This window comes from Chelon labrosus (genome assembly GCF_963514085.1).
Source record: "Chelon labrosus genome assembly, chromosome: 16".
NCBI lineage: Eukaryota > Metazoa > Chordata > Actinopteri > Mugiliformes > Mugilidae > Chelon > Chelon labrosus.
In genome coordinates, this window is record NC_140349.1 from 26,198,528 (window position 1) to 26,226,235 (window position 27,708).

General features: G+C 40.6%; 1 protein-coding gene across 2 annotated transcripts in view; it reads left to right on the forward strand.

Annotated features, from left to right (window-relative positions):
- Positions 1 to 2,543: 2,543 nt before the first annotated feature.
- The window catches only part of fhod3a (formin homology 2 domain containing 3a), a 61,059-nt gene continuing 35,894 nt past the window's right edge, over positions 2,544 to 27,708 (forward strand). For both annotated transcript variants that reach the window (XM_084563301.1, XM_084563302.1), the window contains exons 1-3: positions 2,544 to 3,038; positions 8,770 to 8,879; positions 13,334 to 13,401. In XM_084563301.1, coding sequence (XP_084419427.1) covers positions 2,874 to 3,038; positions 8,770 to 8,879; positions 13,334 to 13,401 — 343 coding nt within the window. In that variant the 5' untranslated portion in view covers positions 2,544 to 2,873. The remainder of the gene's footprint in view (positions 3,039 to 8,769; positions 8,880 to 13,333; positions 13,402 to 27,708) is intronic.

Genomic DNA, 27,708 nt, shown 5'->3' on the forward strand with positions numbered 1-27,708 from the left:
TAATTTATCATATTCAGTGCATTTCCTCTTTATCGAGATGATTTCCTGTAAGTCTGCACAGCATCAATATGTAGTTGGGGATTATCAGCCAGAGTTTAGACAAGGCAGATGAAATGTGATGGACTCTTTGCACTTTAAGCTTTACTTTATAACCAGCCACTGACATGAGTTGCATGCTATGTGAAATTTTCCCCCCTCTTGGTTAAAAAGTAGAGAAAGGAGTGCGAAGAAGGTATTCACAGGTGGACTGACAAAGGAGAGAGGGAGGGTCGCGGCTACAAACAGACAAAGGACTGATGGGATAATAAAACACAGGTGAAACTAATGAGGGTGTAGCATACCGACACAAGGGCAGGACAACAAAGACAGGAAGTAAAATGGACACACGAGAAAAGTGATGTTACTAAGTACTAGCCTAAAGGAACCAAACAACACAAAGAAAAACCAAACAATGAAACAACAGAAAAATCCCATAACTAAAACCTGACACCATGACAGAAAAGGTGTTTTAGACAGGATAGATGTTACTGGCTTACACTGAGAGGTACAGATTTCTACAGTAATAGAGAGCCGAAGTCCCGCCCCTCTACTTCCGGGTCATGGGACCTATCTTTCGAAAAAATATGAACGGCAGTCTATGGAGAGATCATAATTATTTTTTGGTCCCGTTCGAATTGTGGCATGAATTTCACATATGATGTGTGTGAATTTAAAAGATAATTTTTCACGTCAAGAGATAAATTATTTGACGTAAATAAGCTGAACAACATTAGGTTTTGTATGAGATCGCTTAGTGAACTACATCTCTCGTCTCGAACAATGTACCTCACTAGAGAACTATGGCTGTCTCCTTGTTGAACTTTACCGTCTTCTTCCAGGATGAAGGCAGAAGCATCAAACGAGGTGAAAATCATTATAAATCAGGTCATGTCGAGAGCTGTAGTTACACGAAGGGAGTTTTGGTCGGTTCTGTACGCGCCAGCATGCGGGACTTGTAGTTCGTTTAATTACGTATTTTCCATAGCGTTTTACTTAACTATCTTGCGACAAACTGTGACATTCTTGACATGTAAAATCATTTTTTATTCTGAAAAAACAACATATGTATAATCCAAGGCACAAGTCGATCGGGACCAGAAAATAATTTATCTTTCGCCATAGACTGCCGTTCATATTTTTCCGAAAGATAGGTCCCATGGCCCGGAAGTAGAAGGGGCGGGACTTCGGCTCTCTATCAGACCAAGTGTATGATAACATATTAAAACAGAATGGACTGACTTTGCACTGCACATTCAATCACCCATTCACACAAGCAGCCGAGGACAATGAAAGGCAGCGGTCTAATAATGTTGGACAATTGGATTTCAGTGTTTCTGCATGCGGATGACATGCACTGCCAGACAAGGACCTATAAAAAAACACTGTTAAACACTATCATGTTGGAGCTTCGGGGTACTGTCTACAGCCACGGTCTAAAAGGAGAGATCATTGAAAGTAAAGAGCAAAATGTATTAAAGTAAAAAGTGGGAGTAATAGTTGCAAGACAGGCAGAACTATACCACTACAAAACTGTAGTCACTCATTTCACTGACCTTTTGCAACTTCAACCAGACAGAAATTTACTATTATTTCTACAGAGGCTCTTAGTCATATTATTTTATATAGGAGCTAATAAAGCAGCTGTAGTATTCCAACAGTAATACCCTTACTTGGTCCAGGTTTTAGAGACATCTGCAAACAATGGTGAACCTAAAGACACGTGTGTTATCACCCCAATCGAAACGAGCAAAGTCTTCAGTAGGGTAGATAAAAGGGGACAAAAGGGGAGGTTGGACTATTGTCGAGGCACCAAAGCTCCTTCATAGGTTTAAGTGGGTTTATGTTTGTATGTAACAAATGTGGAGCCATCTAGAGGGCTCATTTTGTAATTTCCTTTCTCGTGGGTACCAAACAATTGCGTGGTTTGCAGGCATTCTACACCTGCATTTACAAACTTTGGCCACAAGAGTGCAACATTGGTCAAGTTTGCGTTGGATTGCCCTCCAACTTGTAGCAACACTTTTGACAACAATTACTTAACAGCGAAATTAGTCAAATTAGTGTGCAAGACTGTGAGATTATATCAAACAGATATTTTATCATCTGTCACCTCATTATTGTAAGACATAAAGTTTAATAATTTAATAGTACATTATAGTAGACTAATATCATGATTGCAGTGGCCTATTACAAATTTAGTGTGTTCATTATATTCATTCCATTATATAGATATGTATGGTTTTGTATTGTCTGATAAAGTCACATTGGCATCTTGGGTCAACAATTCATATGTGTTCGTATTGTTCTAAATAAATGTATCATGGGATTAGTTCAGTTCATTTTCATATGGAAAGTCTCTGCTAAGCCGCAGCCAGTGATCTGAATGGAGAGGGAGGAGGGAGCGATGAGGCAGAAGGGGGGAGAAATAGATACCGGGGGGGTTGGATTTACTGAGACTCAGACATACAGCAGACCGGCTGTCCCAAGCTGCGCTGATCCTTCACTCTCCGGCACCAAGCTGAAGTCCGCCTGCTGCCTCCTCTTTATCACTGGCCACCTGCCTCTCCGAGAATAAAGTAGGCAGCGGCATCAGAGAGCGAGCAACACCAAAGCAAGGAGGCCAGGAGAGATCCTGACCCGAGTCCCGTGCCATCTTCTCGGCATCCACTCCGCGTCCTGTGGGAGGACGGGCTGCGCACAGGGCGCGCTTGGCGACCAACGGGTTTGTTGTCGTTACCAGGAGAAGAGAGCACAGCGAGCGGAGCGATAGCCGGTGCCGCTCTCACTACACCGGGCAGCCCCCTCGGAGGAGACGCCACTTGTATGGATGCACCATGGCCACGTTTGTCTGCAGGGTTCAGTTTTTAGACGACACCGATCCGTTCAACAGCACCAATTTCCCGGAACCGACGAGACCACCGCTGTACACCTTCAGAGAGGATATCCCCCTGATCAACCAGCTAGCAGGCGTCCACAGACTCCTCAAAGCTCCACACAAGGTAGGATTACCAGCAGACAGCTCATCCAGGAATTAACCAGCCTTAGGAAAATAGTTCATGGAAATATATAATGCAACATAAAGACTAAATACTAAAGGACAAATAACAATCTGAAAAGTTCATTTTCATCAACATGAGGTTCAAGCTCACACATTCTCGAGTTTAAAGCAGAGTTTCTGACTGCTGTTTTTCACTTCAAGCCTCCTGCAAATAAACCACAACCACCGTTCAGTCTATTTTGAGAACACATGCAAGCACAAGTGATTGGCTTTCCAGTCTGAGGAATGAAACAAGGTTCCAAATGTTTGCCTCAAAGCCCACAGCAACTTCAAACATGGACTTCACTTTTATGTTTTAGATTATAATATCCCAGTGTCGGCACACCTTTACTCCCCTGAAGTGCCATTGACCTAGTCGCTGGACCAGGTCATAGAAATCTCAGAGTGGACTATTGTTGAACTTTTGACCTGTCCATTGATGGGGGTCTTAAAATAAATTAACAGAAACACCCACAAGTGAATCTCTGTGTTCTCTGAATAAACCTGATCGCTGTATATTTGCACTCTGCCTTGCATGTCACAGTGACAGGTGGTTGCAAACGCATTAGTGCAATAGGATCCGTCCTGAGTTGCCTCATTCGTCTGCTAGTGACAGTCATACTGCCGAGGCAACCAGCGGCCTAAACTGCAATGAATGGAAAGCGAAGGAATATGCTGGGTGTGACAGAGAAGCGGAGATTCAATTTTCAGTAAATTTCAGAGTTTAAAGCGACCCAGAAAAAAAATAGCAACACATTCCTTTCTGACAAGGTTGACTCAGACACACAAACACATGAACACACCCACAGAAGCTACACAAGAGCAGCAGAAATTTCGTCTGACCTTATTTCTACTATTTATATTTAAGGGCAATATAGTTCAATATATACTGATAGTTCAATCAGCGTTTAACTGCATCCCTAACAGCAAACCAGTGTTGAACAGCGGAGTGGTTTTTCCAAACCAGTCGATCTTTTGCTGCCCCGTTTTTAAAAGCCACAAAACAAATGAAAAACAGCCCGCAGCACTGAAAAGCTTATGATTACAACTTATACACGGACAGATGGCACAGCCTGCCTTCGTGTTTGCAATTTTGTTCACATCAGGAGGAAGACTGTGCACAGTGGCAACTGGATATTGCACTTAGATTATAGGGGATGAAACTGAATGGCTGCAAATTTGCCCGCCAGACTGTCCAGATCTGAAAGCTGGTGCTTATAAGGCTCAAGTGTTATGATATTATCGGAAAATGTCAAAACGGGTCTGCTCTTGAGTTTTCCCCTTAGTTTTTGGAGTAACTAGTTGTAAAAACAGTCTTTCTCTTGTTTAGTTTCTGAGCTAAGCTCTTCTCTTATAAAAGCCTGCTGTGTTATTATGTCCTGATGGTAGAGCTCGGTGTACGGCTGGCTGGCCTGCATGAAAAGTATAGGTCACTTGTCCCAGAATTCCTGTGGCCGGGGCCTGGATCTCTGCAACACTTTGTTCTCCTTACTTTGGCTGCCGTGGTTTTCCTGACCTCTTCCTCCATCTCCTCTTCCACCTCTCTGACCGTGCACCAGTTTGTACGCTCAAACACACATAAACACACACATAAGGTTGGGATGGGTTGCCAAGGCTAAATCACTGTGTTACTGGGATGTGTCATTTTGTCCTAACCTCTAAACAAAGAAGTTTCCTTTTGATTCTTACAGATGAGGTCCTCATTTTCCTCTTCCTGCTTTAAGAAATCAACCCAACTTGATGATAAAAAGCCCATCAGTGATTAGTGATTAGTGAGATTAGTGATTTAAATGATGCAATAATGCAAGTTTTGTACCATTCCGATGTTCAGGCTCAAAGCAGAAGCTTCCCCAAATAGGTACCATTTTGCAATGAAAAACTCCCTTTGCTTGAAAAAAAACCCAACAACAATAAAAAAGAATAAATCCCAGACTTCACAGCTCAACTTATATTTCATTACCAAAGAGTTCTCATTAAAGCAACACTGGGAGATTTAATGGCAGAGTAGAACACACCCTCCCCCAAGCTCTTCAAAGAGCCCGCTGCTCTGTGGCTCAGATTTTGACACAAAAAAGTTCTTAAAAACTCATTGTCTACATTACGTAAGGGTATCATTAACTGTCGACGCACCGCCATCGCCGGCAGCCTCAGTGATGTTTTAACATGGAAGTAATTACACGCCCCCCACCCCCATCCCGCCGCCACCTTTTTTTTTTCACTGCCTTGCTCTTCTGGGAGAATTTGATTAAATGAGTGTAAAGTATACTAGCCACTAAGTGTTTCCCTGGCCTGTCCCGGATCCTTGAGCTGTGAAGAGCTTGTGGTTCCTTCTTGGAGCCACATCTCTCCCAGCTACATCCAGCATGATGTGTGTTGTTACTTCTATTACCCAAACCAAGTGTCTTTAGGAAAGAGTCACCCTTTGGCAGGTGAGTTGCTTATATATTGCTTTTCAAAGTGGTCCGGAAATCACTTCTTGCTGTCCAAACAGTGTTTACTGTATAATATAGATATATATAGATAAAGCAAAGTAGCAAAAAACAGCAGGGAGCTGGAGGTGATGGCACACTGTCTTCGGTCATGTGTTAGTAGACAGACATGGGATTTTCAAAGAAATGAAAAAGTAAATTATGCTGTTTTACTGTAGGTTGTAGTTTAGGTGGGATATTGTTAAAAAAAAAATCAATAATACAAGCAGATTGGGCTCAAGAAATGCTTTTGTCTCGTTAAAAAAAAAAAACAGGGCAGTGGGCCAGGGCATGATTAACAAAACCATCCACCCCATCCCCCTCTCCCTCAGCCTGAGATTTGCCAAATCTCACATTGACAAAAAGTGTGGATAACAATGGTGTTGCACTTGGGTCTAATAGCTTGAAAGCTAGTGCTAAGATTGCCCTTAAAGTATTTACTCTAGAATGCTAGTATCTCTTAATTTTTGCCTGGTTTATAGCTTGAGGCACATGAGCAGCCAAACAGTTTCTAGGGATCACTGTGTAGTCTGGTCTGTGTTCATCTGAAATAATGAATCTCTTTGACTTTTCCGCTTTGTGAGGTTAACATTTGTTGTTTTGAGTTTCAGCGGTTCTCGATGGGTTGCCATGAAATGGGGAAATTATCCTACTAGGATAAATTGCAATGACTTTGATGATCAAGCATCAATCTTCAGTTGACATTTCAGTGCTTTCGTATCAGTAACCAATATCTTATGGCCAAAAACAACATGTTAAATATACTAGAATTAGCATTAAGCACAGTAAGTAAAGGCTGGCTGATTGATTATGGGTTTTTTGAGCTGTCAGCTTTACCTTTTGCAACATTTCCCTCTACATTAGTTTATTTTGTCTACAATATTTTATAGTCGTTCCTATCAGTGGTTTACTTGATCATTTTTCAAATTGTGCTAGACAAGTGTGTTTTGCTCAGCAGATTAGTTATTTGGCACAGGCGGATTAGTGTGGTTTGTGAGAAGTTGAGGGGAAACTGCACTGTTGTCATCTTACTTGATTATGGCGTAAACTACTTTTTCTTCTTGTGGGATTACTTCAAGAATAAACAACATGTTGGAGTCCCACAGCAAAGTTCACTGGTAACATGGAGCTTCTTTGATTCTCGTCTGTAATAGTTTGTCCCTGGCAGTGTCCCCCTTTAGCTCCCAACCTCTGTGGACACACCCACCTTGGAGCTCCTGTAAGCATGCTGTCTCGGAGCAGAGTAAATATAGCAAGGATATATTTACGCTGTGAGTCCATCCGACTGTCCGTCTCTCAGTTCCCAACTGAAGTGTGGGGGGAGAGGGGGGCTCGAATAGATGGTTGCGAGTGCATTTGGCAGCACACCAGAGGCCAAGCTAGGTTATACCCACCAATACCACTGAGCTGCTAAATGCTCACTCTGATCTCATTCACCTATCAGCAGACATGGAAAACTAATGCTAATTGTTGCAACATAATGATGCAAGTTGATTTCTATGAGACGTCTCTTTGATGCCCGCTTGCACCTGCTATCAACTTGTGACCGCTATCATAAACATCAATGCCAGTGGAGTGCAGATATATTGCTGTGCACCTGGTTTCAAACTCAGCAGGGTTTCCTATTACACAGCATAGTGTGTCAGCTCTGACGTAGGCCCCTCAATGTTACTTTGGATCATGCAATCACAGATGGCATGGCTGAGATTGCACTTTCTTGACAAGTAAAAAACAGAAAGAGCAAAATCTGTAATGTAAACATGGATTCTGTATGTGGGAAAGACTGTTGCTCCCTCTGTAAACATACTGAGATCTCAATGTGCTGAAGCTTCATATTATAGGCTACACATAAATGCATTAAAATATGTCTACCATTCTTTGTGTTCCACTCTGGTTTTGGTTTCATGTTCTGCAGCCTTTATTACCAGTTAATGCCCTTAACAGGTTTGTAATGCAAAAAGCAGAGGCGCACCACATATGGTTTTCGCACTTTTCACAGACTACTGTACTCGTGTTCAAAACCCTGCCCCATAAACTGGCTTTATTTTATAGGCACAAATTGTTTTAAAAAGGCTGTAAAACATGGATAGATAAGGGCAACAGAAAAAGTGAGCCCAGAGACGAATGTCAGGCCTGTGGGTATTTTATGTGCTTAGATTGCCATGGTAATTTTGACATGGCATTTCATCCCAAATCTGCAAACCCATTGTCTGTCATCTGAAGACTTTGCCTCTGGGGGCAATTGCTAATGTTTCGTGACGTTTGGTGTTTTGGTGTCAGTGGATATCTGATCCAAGACTTCCCATTCTGTGCAACGGTCATTGCCTACAGTTTGACTAGCAACTGGAGAAACCAGTACTGAATTTGGGGTTGAACAATGAAGTCTGCAACAAAACATTGGTAAAGAAATTAGCTTGATAAATGTGACATGTTACCTTGCTTACTGTTCTGCCTCTTTTGTTCTCTGCACGGACTGTTTACCTGCATACAACCAAGCCCTCTCAAAGCACATTTTGGCAATACTACTAACAGAAACCAGAAAGCTTCTGGTTTATGTCTTTTATTTCTTCTGTACAGCACTTTGGTTTACTTCGGTGGTTTTTAAAGAGCTTTATAAATACAGTTGGATTGTATTGAATTGGATTGGATGGGACTGAATTGGTGCAAAAATGTTGTTCCCTGTCTACTTTATATGCAAACTCATGTGCGGATATCTGTTGATAGAAATCATTTCATCCCTAACATTAACTAATTATAATTTTAATTGTGGACCACTTTGTTGCGGTATATTTTGCTTAATTTTGGTCTGTTCAGTAAAAACAATTCCAGTATCTTAGTTGTGATCAATTGTATTCCTGTCCCTCCATATGAGCTGGGTTCTGCTCAAGGTTTCTTCCTGTTAAAAGAGAGTTTTTCCTTGCCACCGTCGCCTTCAGGCTTGCTCTGGGGGTTTCAAGCCGGGTTTTGTAAAGCGTCTTGAAACGATTTGTATTGTTATTGACGCTATATAAATAAAATTGAATTGAATTTAATTGAATTGGGCGACCTGTCCAGGGTGTACCCACGCCTCTCGCCCGGTGACAGCTGGGATAGGCTCCAGCAGACCCCCACGACCCTTAACAGGAATAAGCGGGTACAGAAGATGAATGAATGAATGAATGAATTGAATTGTATTGATTTGCATGAACCTTTTCATTAAAACAATTTCTTTCTTCCTGTCCATAGCTCGATGACTGTGCACTTCAGCTTTCACACAATGGAACCTACCTGGATCTCGAATCCTCTCTGGCTGAGCAAAGGGACGAGTTGGAGGGGTTTCAGCAGGATGACACAGGGTGAGACCAAAAGGTCATGCATTCTCACTTTTGACCAATCAAACATAACACCCTCTCTCCCTCACACACATATTTTCAAAGTTTCTTCATTCCTATAAAATGGGGAGAATCACAAACTGCTGGATATGGATTTCTTGGAAGCACAAGTTCACGGAAAGTATGAAGCACTCTGGAAAGCAGGACAGATGTGCCCTCCCTTCCACAGCAACAGCTTTCCTCTTGCTGTACTTTGTTTTAATAATAACTTGTAAAGACCATATCCTTGTGACAAAATTTTACAGTTCACAAACTTGTCAACTTGGATGTAGAGGAAACAGCACGATCACTCTGTAGCAGGACTGTTATGAAACCGTTCAGTCTCAAATTTCCCAGCTGTCTAGGTGCCTCTCTTTGTCTCAAAAAGAGGAATGGAAAACCAGTACGTTAAGCATTTCACTTGAATATTAGATGGTAAGCCACCTTTATTGTTATGTTGTTTTTGGATCAATTCTTGGACTGCTTCTTAAACAATAGACTCACTTGATGCTTAAGTATTAAGAATAAGTGTATTGTGTACTGTTAATGTTAAGTTAGACTCTGTGATGTGTAGCTGGCTTCCAGTCTGATTTACTATTTTGTTAACTGTGTCAGTATGTCAGCCTATTACAGTAAACCCTGGATCTGCTATAAGTCTCATCACGTATAATTTTCCTGGCAGCACTGTAGCACATCCACCATTTTCCTTTGACGGGTTGTGTTCATATTTCTGATACTGATGGTAGAAACAGTTTTCAGTCATCCCAAGCTAATAAACACTATGAGGAAAAACTGAGCACCTGAGGCTAGCAAATTAGCCACAAAGAAAACGAGAACAGTTTGTAATAGATACAGTTAGTAACTGAAAATAAGACTAGCCACAGATCTAGCTAGTTAGCATAACCATAGCATTTTTTTCTTTCTCGGGTATGTACCTTTGATGTTAACTAGCCAATGAGCGAGTTTGACCACTTTACATATTGACAACTTTATATACAATTAATGATTAGCAATGGGACACTATTTCTGCTTTCAAATGGAACTCATGAGGTTGTGTTTTATGATGTAGGAAGTTGTGTACACAAAATATTGGGCATTCAAGTGATAGTATCCAATGTAGTAAGTCACGAGAATACCTTTACAAGGCAACCGTTGGCGTCTAGAAGCCATAAGGGCTAGCAGTTTTGCAAGCTAATGACTGAGTAACATAATGTAGGAAATTCAAAGGGATAATCGGAGGATCCACTTCCACCATTTCTGAAAACATTTCAGCAAATATTTACACTAAGAGGTTGTGAATACTACATTGACGGGCCATTCATATGGTCTTTTCTGGTGAACACAGGGAAAAAACCAACCTCGTTTGAATGCAGTATATAGCTTAGCTGATCAGGCATTGTAATCTTAGCTAATCCCAAATAGCTAGAACAAAAGCTAACATCAAAACTTTAGAGAGTTTATTGTCAGCTGAAAGCCCTATATATACAGAAAGAATACTTAATAGTCATGGCTGAAGAGGTAAATTACTGAGAATAAATGACCAGATAATGTCTGCACTTGTTTCCAGAATTATCTCATTGTAACAGAACTTTGTTGTTGTGTTCTCTTTAGTGAATATAAATACAATTACAATTAATCTAGCATAGTTAGCCTTAATGGCTGTAGCCTTAAGAGTTAGTTAAATTAGAAAAATGTACAATTAGCATCAGACCAAATGAAATATTACCAAAAAGGTGGCCTTGCTATACATAACATTACTCACCATGTTTGCCAGCTAACTTTCATAAAAGTCCAGTGCATTAACAATGAACCACTTGTAACTTTAGCTAAGTAGCTGTATAATATTAAGTAAATACTACATTAAGAAACACAGTTTGTTTTCAGCTGTAAGCCTTTTACGTACACAAAGCAAACCATTTTGATAAGTCATCACTTAAGAGTAATAAGATAAGTTACTGAGAATAAAAGGTTGTGACATAATTTCACTGTTATCTTCTGTTTAGTACATTAGGTGTATAATGTAACTGGCCAGCATACTAAATTTAGCTAAAGGACTAAGGTAATTGTCACATTTTTACAACTGTTATAAAAATCTAGTGCTTTAACAATGAGTCACTCAATATTTGTGTAACAAACAAACTAATGGTACAACTTCACACAGTATAAATGAAACTGAATTTAACTGAATTCAAGATAGATAGATATGAACTTAGATTTTTAGATATGAACCCTTATACACAAAACATATTTAGAAGTTCACTGGGAAAGCACACTAGCCACATATGTGTGTGACAGTGTGTGTGTTTGTGGAAAGTTGTGGTATGTTGATCTGTTTGGGACTGGGGGCGGTAGCATGATAAGTGATGGCAGACCCACAGAGGCAAGCTGTTCCCTGTCTGTTTGTATGTGTGTGTTTGTTTCCATGTGTACATTTATTTGTTTGTTCGTGAGTGTGTGTATCTTAGTGGTGAACTTTTGTAAGTTATCTGACAGATGATAGACAGGTGAATAAGGCCTGTGTGTGTGTGTTTGAAGTGGCTAAGATCTGGAGTAACTGGCTGGATAGGGCTGTCTGTCATTCTGACAAACCAAGGTCATCTTGAGCAGACAGTAGGAAATCAATCACACATTTGGTTTGGGTCTGACCTTTTTCAGCCAAACATTACAAAGTTTCAGGATGGATACTTTACTAAGCCTGTTTTCTCTCTGTTGGATGAACACTAGGTAATAGTATGTAGGTAGGGTAAAAGAGAAAGGATTTAATCACATCAAGTAGTGGTATGAACACATCTGCGATTGTACTGTGCTCTATTTATATAGCTGTAAGTCACATCTTTGCTTCTATTATCTCACAAAAGCAACATTTATGCCTTAACTGCATAAATGATCTTCTTGCTGCTGGTCATATAGACAGACATATTATATATTTGTACAATATACATGCATAAGTGAGGGTTATTTTGTTACATTTTTCAGTAAAAACAGAACGAGTGTTATGAAGTGCACATTGGTGTAAACAGATTATCCACACACAATTTATGTTCCCACACTTCAAAAATGTGTTGTGATTCCAGCTGTGGAAGGACACTGCTCACCACAGTTGACAGTCTTGTTGCGACTAGCATAGTTCGGCCTCCACTGAAACTAAGTGAGGAGAAAATGAGAAGAACCTAACTATACTTCAGATTGGGATGCATACTAATCTCCCTTTAAATCATTTTTATTTATTTTTCTTGTCTTTGTAATATTCAAAATATATAAGTGTGAAATATATTAAGCCACATATGTAGGTTTCATCATTTTCTGTAAAGGGTCGTGGGGGGCTGGAGCCTGTCCCAGCTGTCATTTGGCGAGGGGCAGGGTACACCCTGGACAGGTCGCCAGTCTATTGCAGGGCTAACACAGAGAGAGAGACAACCATTCACACTCACATGCACACCTACGGACAATTCAGATTCACCAGTGAACCTAACTAGCATGTCTTTGGACGGTGGGAGGAAGCTGGAGTACCCGGAGAGAACCCACGCAGACACAGGGAGAACATGCAAACTCCCATATGTAGGTTTTTTAGGTGTAAATTTAAATTGTGTGACCCTGAGTTTTGAGCCTAGTTTCTCTCTGTTTGTTATCTCCTTCTGAGTCATTGCTTTGACTGTAATTCTCACACAATATTCTATCAGAAAAGTAAGAAAAATGTTTTTCCATCAGCATCTCAACAGATTGTGTTAACATTTGCTCAATTTCCCAGCAAAGCTGATAACATAGTGTAATGGCAGGATAAGAGGCCAGCTGCTGATTTGTTTGGGTGTATGTTTTCCTTAGTGCATGTCATGCATATCAGACAGTGCTTTCCCTGCCTGGCTGAGATGTAATCTGTATGTTAGTGATTGAAATCACTGTTTGGTGGATAACAGCTAAGGATAGGAGAGACAGTTTGGTTTGCGCTAAAAAGACCATCATGCCTCACCTTGATGTTTGTGTGTACTCAGTGTTTTCCCGCTGGCAATGTGGTGTGTATGAGTGTGTGCTCATTGGCATAATGCAGAGCTGTGTATAGTGTGCAAATGTGTGTTGTGTCTGCTGCAATTCTGCTGTCTGTCCTCAAGGCTCAGATGTGTATCAGTATAGGGGCACAAATGTAATGCAGGCTAGTGTCTGTCTGCATCATTCCCATCATACCAACGGTTTTACACTATAAAAAAAAGGTAATTGCTTCATATTTTGTCCTCAAACCCCATTTCTGTGGACATAATTAACAAAATTGTTGTAAAAAAAATTGTTTTTCACTTGTACAAGGAAGATTACATTCCAGAAATGAAACACGAAACAAATTTATTATCTTCAGCTCTACGGAAAAATCTTGTTCAGCACTGAAAATATTTTTGAATCAAAACTAATTGTGTTTCCTTCTGTTTTTATTCCCCCACTCGCTCTTCCAGATCCAGAGGGAAGAAGCACAGTGTTATTTTACGAACCCAGCTGACTGTCCGTGTACATGCCTGCATCGGTGAGTACTGTGCGACATGTTTATGTGTCTTTAAACACACGTTTCTCCCAGGACACACACACCAACAGTGAGACACATCAGCCTACCTGAGAACACATTGTACCAAACACTCAGCTGGGTGTCCTGGGATCCACATGGGGTGCATTTCAGACCTGAGACCTCCCAACCAGAAGCAGATTGAATTGGTGTGTGAAGTTTAATGTAGTAATTCCATCATGTCAATAATAGTGTTAAATGTGTGGTGGAAGGTTTTACATGTTGCGCAAAAAAAAGTTGATAAGGTTGTCTTTGTGAAGTGACTTAGGTGTGTAAAGGCTGATTCGTGTTTGTGCATTGAAGTCTTTTGTGTAGCTCTCTTTCTGCGCAATGAGAAGGATTATGGGAATTCAATCAATGAAGCTGCTATGAAGCTGCACTTCTGTACTAACATTTAGGGATGGCTCGATACAACTTTTTCATGTCCGATACCGATACAGATACTGCAACTTGGAGTATCTGCCGATACCGATATCAATCCGATACCTTCTTTTCTCCTCTGTTAAGTTTATAATACATATAGTTTGTATAGATGTACTTTGCTTAATATGGACATCTAAAAACACCATGGCCAAACTGTGCAACAAATATTCTGCTCCCCTAAGGGAAGAAATAAAATAGTCCACAATGTGCCTCAAGCCATAAGCTCTTTATTTAAACTTCAAATCAGTGCAAACTGCAAACTTGAATGCTTCTTCTTTGACATGTAACCTCTGGGGTTGAACTGTATGTAAAACACTCATATCCAACTAGATATAGAATGGACTCAGTTCCAATGTCCCATTGAAGACTATAGGACAGGGGTGCCCACACTTTTTTGGCTTGCGAGCTGCTTTTACAATGACCAAGTCAAAGTGATCTACCTATCCTAAGTCATATTAATTGTTGCTACAGTGTTAAAAGCTCTATCCATCTTTGTTTTTATTTTTATCAAGAAAAATTGGTGCACTGCACCTTTAGAAAAATAGCGCTGTCTCTTTAAGAAAGACGGTAGTCTTGAGTTGTTGTGGTTGAAGTTGTGCCGCTGAACTGAGGGCATGTTGCAAATATAAAGTAAATAAATAAAGATGAAGGTTTGTCTTGCTGTTTGTTTTGGAGGTGCAACAGATAATTGTTAAGCCAGACTAACATCTAAAACATATTTTTTTCCAATGGCACGCGATCTACCCGCACCGGTCGATCGCGATCGACGTAATGGGCACCCCTGCTTTAAGTGACTGCTAACTTTAAATAACTGTCACAAACACTTGCGTCCAGTGCTGCTGCCACCCCTTGAGACACTCGCGTTGCACAAGTTGCATTCGGCTGTTTTACTTTTCTCTTCCTTGCGTGCAAAGTAACTCCACACAGCTGACATGATAAGAGCGCGAGGCTAATTCACTGTCGCGACGTTCTGTTTACACACGCTTGCAGCAGCTGCTCTCTGTTTACGGCATGTCGCGCAAAGTTAAGTTGAGCATTTGGGCTTCGGTATCAGATCGGACGGGCTATAGTTATTTTTTTCGATGTCCGATCCTGAAATTTTGACCAATATCGGGCCGATACCGATCCTAAGTATCGGATCGAGCCATCCCTACTAACATTGCATTGCCATAGTTGCTAACGCTTTGCGTAGAATGGTGATTGGTTGAAGTGCTGGCTTGGGAAGGCAACAACCACAGCAGTTCACACAAAAATATATTGTGGGAAAAATCTCAAACAAGAGAGAGGTGCAAACAGTGGTTACATATTAAGATTCGGATTCAATACAATACAAATTATTTCTCAGTCCAGTCTTTTCCAAAGCAGTGGCACAGATAAAGGACCAACAAAAGCACAAACTTCTACATATTTTTGAAACTGCAACCAAGGGGTAGCAGACAGCTACTGTAGTAAACATGCATCTACAAAACTCTATGTAGCACAAACATAGTACCATGCTGTGTCCTTAAGTGTCCTTTACTCCTCTCAGTTTGTAATGGTGAAGAGGAGGAGAAAAACATAGGAAAAGAGGTGAAAGTATGGCCAAATGTAGATAGTACAAAATTTGAAATATGTCATGATAAGAGAAAGGAGAAAGGACTGAGTGAGAGATGTAGAAGGGAGGAAGAATGATCGGAGATTAAGTTGAAGGTCAACATGGCATCTCACAGCCAACACTTTTTTATCATGATGTTTTATCATTTGAAGGACATGTTGGATAAACATCCAGCTGGTTCTGTGATGAGAACACAGACAAGAACATCATCCATGTAGTTCTTGTTGACCATTGTCTACCCCAGATGAAGATATCTTGTAGATCACACATATTACACTTACATACAGACTTGTCGTAATTACCCCCCTAACACTCCATTCGTGCCCGACAGCCCAAGTTCTAGACTTACCAGTGTTCATCTGGCGGTTGGTCAGCTCAAAATTACATATAAACTGGTTTGATGATGGTTTGTTTCACAGGACAGTGTTGGTCTGTGTCCCCAATTTCAAATCTATCTCCGGCTAACTTTAATCAAATCAGACCAATTAACCATATGATGTATGAAATAAGAGGGCACAGAAGAGGAAGTTTGTACTCTGAGTAGCTTTGAGAGCTCCTAAGCGGTCATTGTAGTTTGCTGTGTGGTTAGGATGTTGGTGTCTTTGAAAGAAACATTTGTACATAAAAGTCATCTATAAGGGTGACTGTTGTCACACCTAAAACACACCTAAGCTGCCAATAGTTACTTACTTGGTGCTGACTGATCCCCGCCAAGCAAGTGGATTGCTAGAAGCCTGAAAAGACAAACTGTCATGCGATCTTCGTGTGATCTCTTGACCTCAACAACCCAATCAAGTTGGACTGGTTTAAAATTTGGTGTTCTTACTTGTGGTTTTGAGTGACAACTACTCGATGGACAGCGTATGGCTACTGATAACATTTCTGCTCAGTCAGACTTATGTTGGTGGTTCACTTTCTCAGTGGGTGTAGCCACCTTACTGAGCTACTGTGGACAGATAGTCTTTTTGATCGCATCACTGTGACAGTCGTAGCTCTTTTTGGATTTTCTCCCACATTCATTTTGTTGTAAAAAAGTTAACTCTCTAGCAGGAAAACATGTAACAGGATCTTTCATATACTTCGGCAAATCAAACTGGGCTAACCAACCACTTTTAGCTGGACTTAATGCCTTGCAACATTATTGCTACAAACTACCCATAAGGCAACACAACATGCCATTATGTAGTCAGTCACCGAATATAAGACAACTCTCTCTTCTGTTCAGGCCCATTCAGTATCTTATCTCTCCACAGCAGTAGAGGACTATCAGCATATTGTTTTTCATTCATCAGTTTTTTTAGACACCTACTATAAGTCTTGTACAGTAATTGTATGGAAAAACCTGTCAAAACAGACATTCAAATTATCCCACTCTCTCTTACTTTCTTTCCTCTACCTCCGTTCTTCTCACTTATTCCCTCCATGACTTGTCTACATGGTAAGCATTCCCCATGCCAGTGATAGCAGTGCTAATTCTGGATCCTAGAATCTGTGTCTCTGATTGGTTGAGAACCAGATGAGGTGAAAGGTCAGTGGGACATAGGGTGTTAAAGAGGGGAAACGTGCACATCTGTTATTATTTTTATGGTATATTTTTTTTACACAAGTGACACAACTGACCGTGCTTACAGTTATAATAAAGCATAAAATAAATGAAGCAGATTATGCTATAGAACCTGTTTCAGTAAATTAATACATATTAAGTGATTGAATTACAGTTTAATTTTCACCAGTCTTAGGGACCAACCACTGGACATGTCCCACACACCCCACCTTTAGCAGATTATAATGGACATCTGTCAGAATGAGAGCTCTGTTAAGTCCCAGGGTCAGGGGTATTTGAAATGTACTCTGCTCGAAAACAGATGAAAACAGACCAAGGTTCGGGAGACACCTGCTGCCATTTGAACACATGAACTCTCCACGTTTTTTCCTAGTCATCCTCTAGCGGGCAAATGAGTGGGAAGTGGGTTGAGCTAAAAAAAATTCTCACGCCCATGCATATGTAATAAACAAACCCGCACACACACACGCAGACAAGTTCTTACGACAGATATTCCCATGATTTTGAAGAAAACCAGTGCTGGGTTATATTTGCTTGTTGCTTTTAGCATAATATGGAAAACAACTTCTTATTAAAACAAGCAAGAAGGCACTGCATCATCCCCATATGAGATGGATTTCCTTTTTAAGGCCATGAGTGGATTATCCGCGCTATACTGACCGCAGTCCAGATTTCATTGAGCATGGCATAGATACTAAACAGCAACCAAATCTCGACTGGAGCTGGTATCTGAAATGGCAGTGTGCAATTCTGCTGCATTAAACAGGCATATAATCAGAAAGCTTAAGTGAGTCCGAGCGATCCATTCACTTTAGTGTGTTTGGTGTCGCCTCAGCTGTTCAACCTGTTTATAACATTCTGTAATCCTCTGAGGCCTTGACCCTCAAATCGCCTGAGTAGTAGTCAGCAGACTATCCACTAAATGAAAATTCTGTCGCATACAAGGATGCAGATTGCATACAGACTTAAGTGTCTGTCTCACAAGTAGTTGTGAGAATAACATTTTGTGTTAGCAATGGATAAGTTTCTTTTAAGACTGTCTTAATCTTTCTAGCTTCACTAGGTTTCATGTTTGACTGGCATCAGGATTTGATTAAGGTCAGAAGTTAGTGACACCTTAGAGTTTGCAACCTTCTTAAATCATACACTGGTCTTCTTTCGGGGAAGGAAGGGTGAGAAAAATGCGTATGGGAAACACAGATCTCCTGGGCATTTCTTGGTTCTGTTGTGGAAAGATCAAATTACATGCAGGCTTGCCAGCTTGGGATCAAGGAAGCTCTGTGAAGCATGTAAGTGTGAGTGAGGGTGTGACAGTGTTTGTGAGTTAATGAGTTTTTCTCTTGTGTATGAAAAGGAGGACACATTGGCACTGTCAGCAAAGCGGTGACTTTGATGGGTGGTATAAGCACTACTCTGCGTTCAGTGAGAGGTCCTTAATGATCTCAGCCATAGACTGTAGAAAAATGAACAATGCATTCCCACTCCCTCCCACTGGCCAAACTAACAGCAGTATCCAGGGGATACGGACGCTGCCACCTTGCCAGTTTGGAGTTTGAGCCTGCGCAGTACTGCCCAAGAGTCTGCGTTATCGATGACTTGCCCACACTTTCGCCAGACTCAATGTCGTTTACGTTTAATTAATCCTGCGCTCTGTTCTACCCCCACCAGTTACACAGAAATGTTGGATTATGCACTGTACTTATTATTTATTTTATTTTATTTTTTCCTAAAAATACTACTCTCACATTCCTGCAGGGCCGTTTCAAGGAGCGGTTTTCAATGGCAACTGTCATCATGATGTCACATCCTGTGTGAATACCAAACCTTCTCAGAAAAACTCACTCTTGAACATACTTCAGCATTCTGTTACCTAAAAAATGTATTTGACGTGTATTTTAGTGTTTTAATTTGGCCTAAGTTCCATTGTGTGGCTTGGCTTCTGACCTATACTGCAGCCAGCCACTAGGGAGAGCTCCACAGGCTTTGCCTTCACTTTTGAGGGACTGTCATGGTGTTCATTTTTTTACAGTGTCAACACTTAATGAGATGGCCTGAGTCCCGCTGGGAAATCAGGTTTTTTTGTTTTTTTCATGCATGATGCTGACCTGAGCATCCTCAGTGTTAGGTTAACAAGATTCAGTGTGGAATGAGCATCATAATTTTCCCTTGTACTTCTACCTCTTTCATTTGTTCTTTTGTCTTTCACTATCTATTCACATGCCCTTTTTCCTATATTCCCATCTCTTCTTTCAGTTGCTCCCTTACTCTCCTGTTCCATCAGAGGGCCAATCAGAACTTCTTGTTTAAGGGTTAATTTTAGCTGTCTCTGTCGCAGTATGTTGTTGTGCATCACGGCTGACTGGAGAGGGAGAGGAAAATGGAGGTGTTATCTTTAGAAAGTGTTGACAGCACAGAAAATGTGAGTAAGGCAGCCCACTGTTGAACTTGTACTTACTAAATGTGAGATTTAAAGGATTTAAGGGACACAATAAAAACTGATAGAGAAAGATAGAACAGTAAAAGTTCATAGTATGGAAAAGAATGTGTAATTTAACTTCTTTTTTTCCCCATAGACTGTAATAATTTTCTCACATGGGAGAATAAACGTGCTCAGAAAATAATAAACCCTCACAATTAAATTTGCTGAGGATAAACTATAATATTGTCATTTGTACAGTGATTAAACAGCATATACTTAACAGAAAGTTTGTCTGTTCCAAAAGGTGCTGTTTCACATGTGGCCTCATTTCCCAGCCACTCCTGAAGTGAAAGAACATCCAGTAATTCATGTGATCAAATATAGAGAGGGTATGCTATCTGACAGGTAAAGCTCCCGGTAATGAGCAGTACAGCAGGTGAAACAAAAGAGCCGGAGTGGAGAACAAAAGACCTCGCATGTGTTTTGGAGCTTGTTCAATCCACTGAGCTCTGGAATTTAGCCCCTTTAAAAAAATAAATTTGGCTTCTATACTTTTGAATTTCTGCAGCCCCATTATCCATCTCTAATCACCCCCTGCAGTATAGTAAAGGAGAGGTAGGGTCCAGAGGTTGAAGTGGAGTGAAGTTTGACATTTTTCTCTTGTAGTGCTGTTAAATAACAAATCTGTAACTCTAAAAAATCCTTTGTGCCTTTATTATTGCATTTATGTAGTACACTTCATAATTCAATGAATTCATGTTTCCCAAAATCGTCACTTATAGTTGTATGTTTTAACCTTGCTTTAACTGGATAAAAACGGCAATATAGCTTTACGCAAAAACAGGGATTTATAGTGACTGTATTTAAAACTATGTAAGAGATCTTTTGAGGATTTGGTGGCATCAACGTTACACAAATCAAGATCTTTCCAAATATGTTCTAATTGACAGGGTAATCTCAAGTGACAAAGAAGAAGTCACTTCTTAGTGGAGATTTACTGACAGGGCTGTAGTGGTAGTGACAGCAGCGTGGCCTGAAGATGCTGCAAAAAGAGATGACTACAGCTGGTCTTAACAGCGATTTACTGTTCAGTGTCCCCCTGCTGTGGGAGATAAGGCCTGGTAATGGCATGGTGTGACAGGGAGATAATACATGATAATACTTGGTAGGGGTCAGCAGTGTAGGACATCTGTGGCAATGTCCAGACACATTGGGCCTGTTCAGACCTTGCATTAAGATCTGATCTGGGTTATCTGATCACATGTGACCAGCTTTAGATGCGTGTTTTCAGACCCGGCATTAACGTGCGTCTCTAAATGCGTCTCCAGATCTGATCTCTGTTTTGCACTCATTATGTAAATAAACCCCAACATCACCTGGGGCACAGTAGAATATTCTAACAGCTGTTATTTCTAATGGATCTCTACCACTGCTCCAGAACTCTGAACAGCGATGTTTTATGTGTGTGCTCCATATTAAGTCATTATTTACTGATCTCCACCCTGACGTTAGTTAGACCTGCACAAAACTCAGATTATATTGTACAATTATCATTACAATTTGTAATCTCTGGTGATGAAGGTAAATAAAAACATTTGTAAATGAGGAAATACAAAACTTAACCACACACAGCTCCTCATACATCAACATGATCACATCAGTAATAACACAGAATTGCACTCATGTACTGTAGATAAAAATTTGAAACTTTTGTAATTTGTCATTTGTAAACTCTTACTACAATGACAGAGTATAATTAATTGGCTCTCATTACAAATGAACAAACATCACTCCTGCTGCTTTTTCCTTTTCAGGCTATCATTTATAATAACGTCCGTGTGTGTTTTCTGAATGAGTGAGGCAAAACTGTGCAGATGCAGGAGCACCCCTGTTGAGTATAGGTGGTCTTAATGCAACCCAGGACGCATTGCGTTTACACCACCAAAGAAATGCGGACACATGTGGACACATGCGACCCAGACTACCCCTAAATGTGGTCAGGACAGGTTCTCTTAAAAGCGACCTCAATGCATCCTGGTAGTGCACACCTGTCTTTTACATGATCGCATTGCCCAGATTGGATCTTAATGCAAGGTCTGAACAGGCCCATTATAAGGTTTTGCTGGCATACTGCCCCTAATACTGTTTGTGTGCTACCCTTAGCCAACGTGCTCCAACTATTTTTTAAACTGGCATAGTTTATTGTCCTTTTGTCCCCATTATCATCTTCCTACTGGTTCAATTCAGACATTAACCCCCTGTAAGCTTTTCTTTTCCCGGCCAGCATGCTCTGTTCCCTACATCTATATTTACTCAGCTCAGCTTCACATACTACTCATCTTGACTCTTTGTTTTGATAGCCACCTGTGGCTTTGGCTCATGTGCCCTATGATCGTTTGGCTGACTTGAGTCAACAGGGATAATTAACCATGCTTATGAATTGCATGCAAAGTTTAGACCTGTCACTCAGTCTGTTTCATTCGTGCATAACCATGATAGCTTCCGTGCAAATGTATGTTTATATGTCCATGTTTTGTTTTTACTGTCTCACCATTACCTACAGTCAACAACAAAACCAACCCTCCTCTCATTTTTATGGAGAGAAAGAAGTAATGAGAACATCTCTCAAATAGTTTCCCCTCTACCCTCACCAGCAGCTGAGACTCACATGAGTCATGCTTTAGTTGCTGCTGTGGGAGATGGAGAGATGGGCTGATGAGACATCAGGGATTGATGTGTAGAAGTACTGAAATAACTTTACAGCAGTGACTGTTGTAGAAAAGCCACTAACATATCTTTTTTTACAGCTCTGTAAATAGATCATGCTGCGTGCATATACAACTGAAACATGATAGGTGCACAAACTGACTTGGAACTGTTCTAAACAAAATGACAAAAAATGACAAAAACATTATGACTAAACTCTCAGATGTTAGCAATAACAGTTATTGTTCTGCTTACTACTTATTGTACTGCTTCTTACACAATGCCATAATATACAGGAAAACTGCATGCAGAGGTTCCTGTCTATAGCTCCAGCTTGTGTTTTCTGTGGATGTGGCAGGGTTTTCCCTGGGCTGTAGTTATGCTGACAAACGCGAGAAGTCCAACTCTTGTGCTGTGGCACAACATGGTGCTCTCTGGGGTTTTCTCTCCCAAGCCTCAGTGGGCTGACTGGAAGAAGAAAAAAACAAATATATCAATATGTGTGTATGTACGTGTGTACACTCATCTGAACGTCTGGGCTTGTTCATATATGGACCCAAGTGTGCCTGCACAAACCTCAGGCCAGCCTGTTTTAATCATTTTGAAGCTATTACATAATACAATAAAACATTACAATTGCCACAAGCTCAACATCCAGAGCACAAACTGGAGAATGTGCAGGCTGGGCATCTTATCCAGCCGTGGGGTTTTGAAGATGATGGGTTTAGAGGATGTGTGGAAAGAGACGTGGAGAGGGATCATTTCCAGTGAACTGGTAAATCACTTAGGGAAGGGATCGCAAGGGAAAAACAAAGAAAGGAGGAAATGCACCTGCCAGACAAAGCTGAAGCAGCAGGCCAACAGCACTGAACGTTATGTCATAGGTTCATGGTCTGCTGACTTACAGGTGATGATAGGTTTCTATAGATTTCATATACATTGTGTCTTTCCAGTTCAGATTAGTGATTGGCTTTGATTCAAACTATACTCTCACTCTATTTCTATTTTTAACATATGTCGTGTCCCCATATAACCCCAACATACACTTGTGCTTTCAGTAGTATTGTTCATTTTACTGTAGTTTCTCTTCAGTTTATTTCTAGTGGTTGCTTAGCTAACCACACAGTCTCTCTCTCTCTCTCGCTCTCTCTCTCTCTGTTTCTGTATATCTCACGCACACATCCAAATATACTACTTGAGGGGCCTTCTGGCATGACCTGTATCATTAGCTGCTAACTTTATACTACATTCTAATAAAGTCCCTTTTCTCTTTAACACTTCACTAACTTTATTTCATACAGTCACAGTCACAGTCATTGTGTTGGCAATATCTGACACACTCGCATAAACACACAACAAGCATTCACACACAAGGGAGGTGCATAATAACAGGCAAGTGTGGTATGAGTCAGAGCAAGATTTCACTCAGCTAATCCACTCAGCAAGCAGCACATATCCTCCAGTATCACCTCTGTTTACTCACTCTGTCTGCTGTTCTGTTTGTGCCGTGTTTGCCTTTCTCACTCTCTGTATGCCTGTCTTTTCTTTTATGTCGACCTTTGTTATATTCTCTTTTGCTATATAAGACAGTTTATTGGCATTTCTATTTTCAAAGCCTTTAACCCACATTTAAATGACAATTTTGTATTTCAGTGTTATTACTTGTAATTAGATACAGTAGTGCTTATTGGAAGGGACAACGCTGCAATGAATTAGAAAATACTGTTGTCTATACAAAGCTCTCATTCCATTTAATTACTTTTCGTGTTTGACACTTTCCGTCCTATTTCTGACACAGTCTCATTGCACGTGCTTAGTGAAGCCTGTCAATTAACAATGCCACCAGGACTGAGTGCGAGAAGTGAGATTGACACACAGAGCAAGAGAGAGAAGGAGTGAGAGAGAATGAATGTGTAAGTGAGATAGAATGACAAAGGGTGGGGGAGGAGCAAGGGAACACACTGGGCACTTGTTTCACACGTGCACATTTGTATGTGGGACTGAGCACCAAAATATTTCCCACAATTGGCTTTTGTGTCTGGGTTCCGCATTGCACAGATAGATAAATAAATTTTCAAAAACCGGGTTACTACTATAATAAGAATGCACTAGTGTAGAAAGTGCAGTAACATATCAACTAACTGACATAATGTCAAGTGCATGCATTAGCATTGAAGACTTGAATGAGAGGACTTTAGTGATAACAGTTAAACAGCAACACTGTCTTAATGAAAATTTTAAAGAATTTGCAAACTTTTTTTGCAACAAGAACGTGAAACACACTAGGTAGTTAAAGGAGAGACACTGGCAGTTAAATTAACACTGTGAAAGACAGGCTGCAGTTATCTTATTGAGCCAGCAGGTACGCTGTCACATTGAGGGCCAGAATTGGCACAAGAAGAAATGCTATGAGGAAATATTTTAAAAATATAATGATATTAATGGGTTGTTACTGTCCATGGCCTGTACGTGTAAAATAGAGAAATATTTTAACTGGCATGGGACTCGGGTTTGTTGTTGCAGTAGCACAGTCTGCTAAAACGAAAAAGCAGAGTATATTTGTGTTTGTGTTTTTCCGAGGTGCCAGGGGCATGTGAAGGGCACAGGGCATATTGTGGTCTGGCAGTGTGCAAGAGATGAACAGGACTGTATTTGTGTTGTATATTTTTATGTGTTTGCACGTGTTTATGTGGTAGTAAGTTTCCTTCCTGAAGACATCTGCTTTTGAGCTTCTTTCACAGCTGATGTCCTTTGTTCAAGGTTGCAGTCTGGAGATCTTATACAGGACCTGTCTAGGGTAGTGTGTGAGGGTATGTTGTTTGCATTGTATTTCAGTGTGTTAGATATTGCAGCCGCCATTTGCCTTAGCGGTGGATTTATGGGAATCACAGTAAAGTTTGCCTTTAGTCACTCACAAGTGAGTTCAGGCATTGCACTGATTAGCCCGCGAATGTGTGTATGTACAGGTTTGTTTCTCAAACCTTGAAGTTCTCATCCTCCCTTTATGACTTTCCCTCTCTCTCTCTCTCTCACACACACACACACACACACACACATTGAGTTCATGGTCCTCTATCGTCATCCAGAACTCATACTGTAAGCCAAAACCAACAGACAAAAAATAGACAGTTGCAAAATAACCAAGTTGTCCTCAGCAGTCTGACCTTCGCTGTCTGCCAACTTTTCCTTTTCATTTCACTTGACATGAGACTGAAGTCGTGCATTATTGTCCAAATATGAGTCCGTGGCAGACTGATGAAGTATTTATTCATTTATGCCACTCCACAGATGTGCACGGTACAGGGGTTGCTACCTCCCATATGCCTTTTCGCGTGCGTACTGACACAAAATGTGCAGAAATCTGCTCTAAAAGCAGTTTTGAAAGCTAAATGTAAAGCCTACAAGGCAGCACACGGTGCACTGCATGACCTAAACAAAGGTTGAACCCAGTATCTAGGGTTGTTACAGTATGCTTGAAACTTGATACCCCTATATTTAGATACCAGCACAGAGGAGGAAAGACTTCCTGGCATTAAATCAAGCTCCCAACGTGCCAGCACCCCATCCTCCTCTCACTTTTTTATTTTGGATCCCTCTGAAGACCCAGTTTATAAGTCAACTGACTGATTGGCCCAGACAGCCGCATGGGGACTTTTTTTAGGGGTGCAATGAAATCCTCGAGAAACATGAGTCAGCGGTTATAACTGGACCTAAATGCAGGACTATCAGCTGTGACCCGCCCCTTTCTTGCCTGTGTAGTTGTTGTACCATCCTGAAAAATAATACCCTTGGTTGACCTCAGCACATGCTTATCTGTAAATATCCTGTGACCGAATAAAAATGTGTCACACTGAAAAGATTCCCCCCAGTCAAAGCACATACAGTAGAGTAGGTTCATACATGTGTGCACTGTATTGTGGGAGAGGAGGAAGAACATTTTTATTTGTTATGTTGTTGATTGTGTCGTTGTGTTTGGTTTCCCTGTTAGCTGTCATATATTTCCTTTGCATATTTCCAGCCGTTTTATTTGATATGCTGCATAACAACACAGTGGCACAGCAGACTGTGAAATAGTCACAAATTTGAATCAACCGATTCATGCATATCTGTGTTATATTCAAAGTTGTGGTCTGTGTCACAAAACAGGATCATTTCTGTCAGTGGACACTATCCAGTTCTGTGACTATTTCACAAACTATCAAGGAGAGACTGGGCTGTTTTTATACATCAACTATTTTCAATTCAATTCTGCTATTGGGAATTAATCCTGTAATTAAGAGTTCACAGTTCAAGTTTTGAAAATGCTTTGTAGTTATTATTTCGGAGCTACTGGGCTCTAATTCTTAGATCATGCACTACATGACCTGTAACCACTTAGGGACAGCAGAAACAAGCTGTGAAAACAGCACTGACATTTTACCAATAAGCACCAACCTCCCCTGAAAAATGAAACCACCACAGAAGTGCCAAAAGCAGTTCCACAAATGGCCACTTGGGACCGGTTCCAAAAGCAAGGGAATCCTAACAAACCTCCATATTAAATTGCCCAACTTCACAGTGGACATAAACATGTTAAGCCTGGTCGGGGGAAAAAAGTTATGAGTAATTTAGGATATGGCTGCTTTGGGTGACAAATACAGTTAATCCATATATATTTGGATACTGATACAAGTTTTGTTATTTTAGCTGTTTACCAAACCATATTCAAGATACAGTTATATAATCAAGATGGGCTTAAAGTGTAGATTACTGGCTTCAGTTTATGGGTGTTCACATCAAAACTGGAGGAAGGGTTTAGGAATTACAGCTCTTTAATAAAAAGTAAAAACAGACCATCCTTCAGAGAGGTTGAAGAAATGTTATGCGTGGCCAAAACTTGACAGCAGTTTGGTACATTCTGAGAAAAATCTCAGGAACTCAAAAAGTCCTGGTCGTCCATGGGTTTTTAGAGTTTTTCTTGTGACTAAACATTGTCTACTGTGGCAAAAACGATAGTGGCGAGGGTGAAACCCAGTCAGTACAGCTGTGTCCTATAAAACCATAACTCTTAGTGACCAATAGGGTTTGTTAATGCCAATCAATGTGTTTGAGATGTAGATATCCTAATAGATTCTTATGATTGTTTTGGTTTGTCTTTTCACTTTGTTTTCTTGTTAACTGGCACAGTTTGCTCCTCATATTATTGTTTTTATCTAGGTCGCCTTTAATAAATATCTGCTGAGCTATCTTTCCTGTTAAGTCTGAGGATTAGGCAGGGTGGTGGTAGATTGTTGATGCCCTTTGCTAAGGCCAGCTCAGCTATCAGAATTAGACTTGAGGATGCTCCGATTTTGTAGCAAGTGCAAAAAAATACAGTGAGTGTAATAGCAGTGGATTGAGCCTAGTGACGATGACCTGTGTGTTTTGTGTTTGGAGGTATGTAAATGGTTCAGCAAATGTTGAGGCATTAGTCAAAGCTGAAGGGTCACAGCACTAATCTTATTAGGTATGAAGAGGCAGGGATTTGACCACTCCTGAACGACTTAACATACAGTCTGGGCACTGGGGGAATCCCTGTTTCACTGT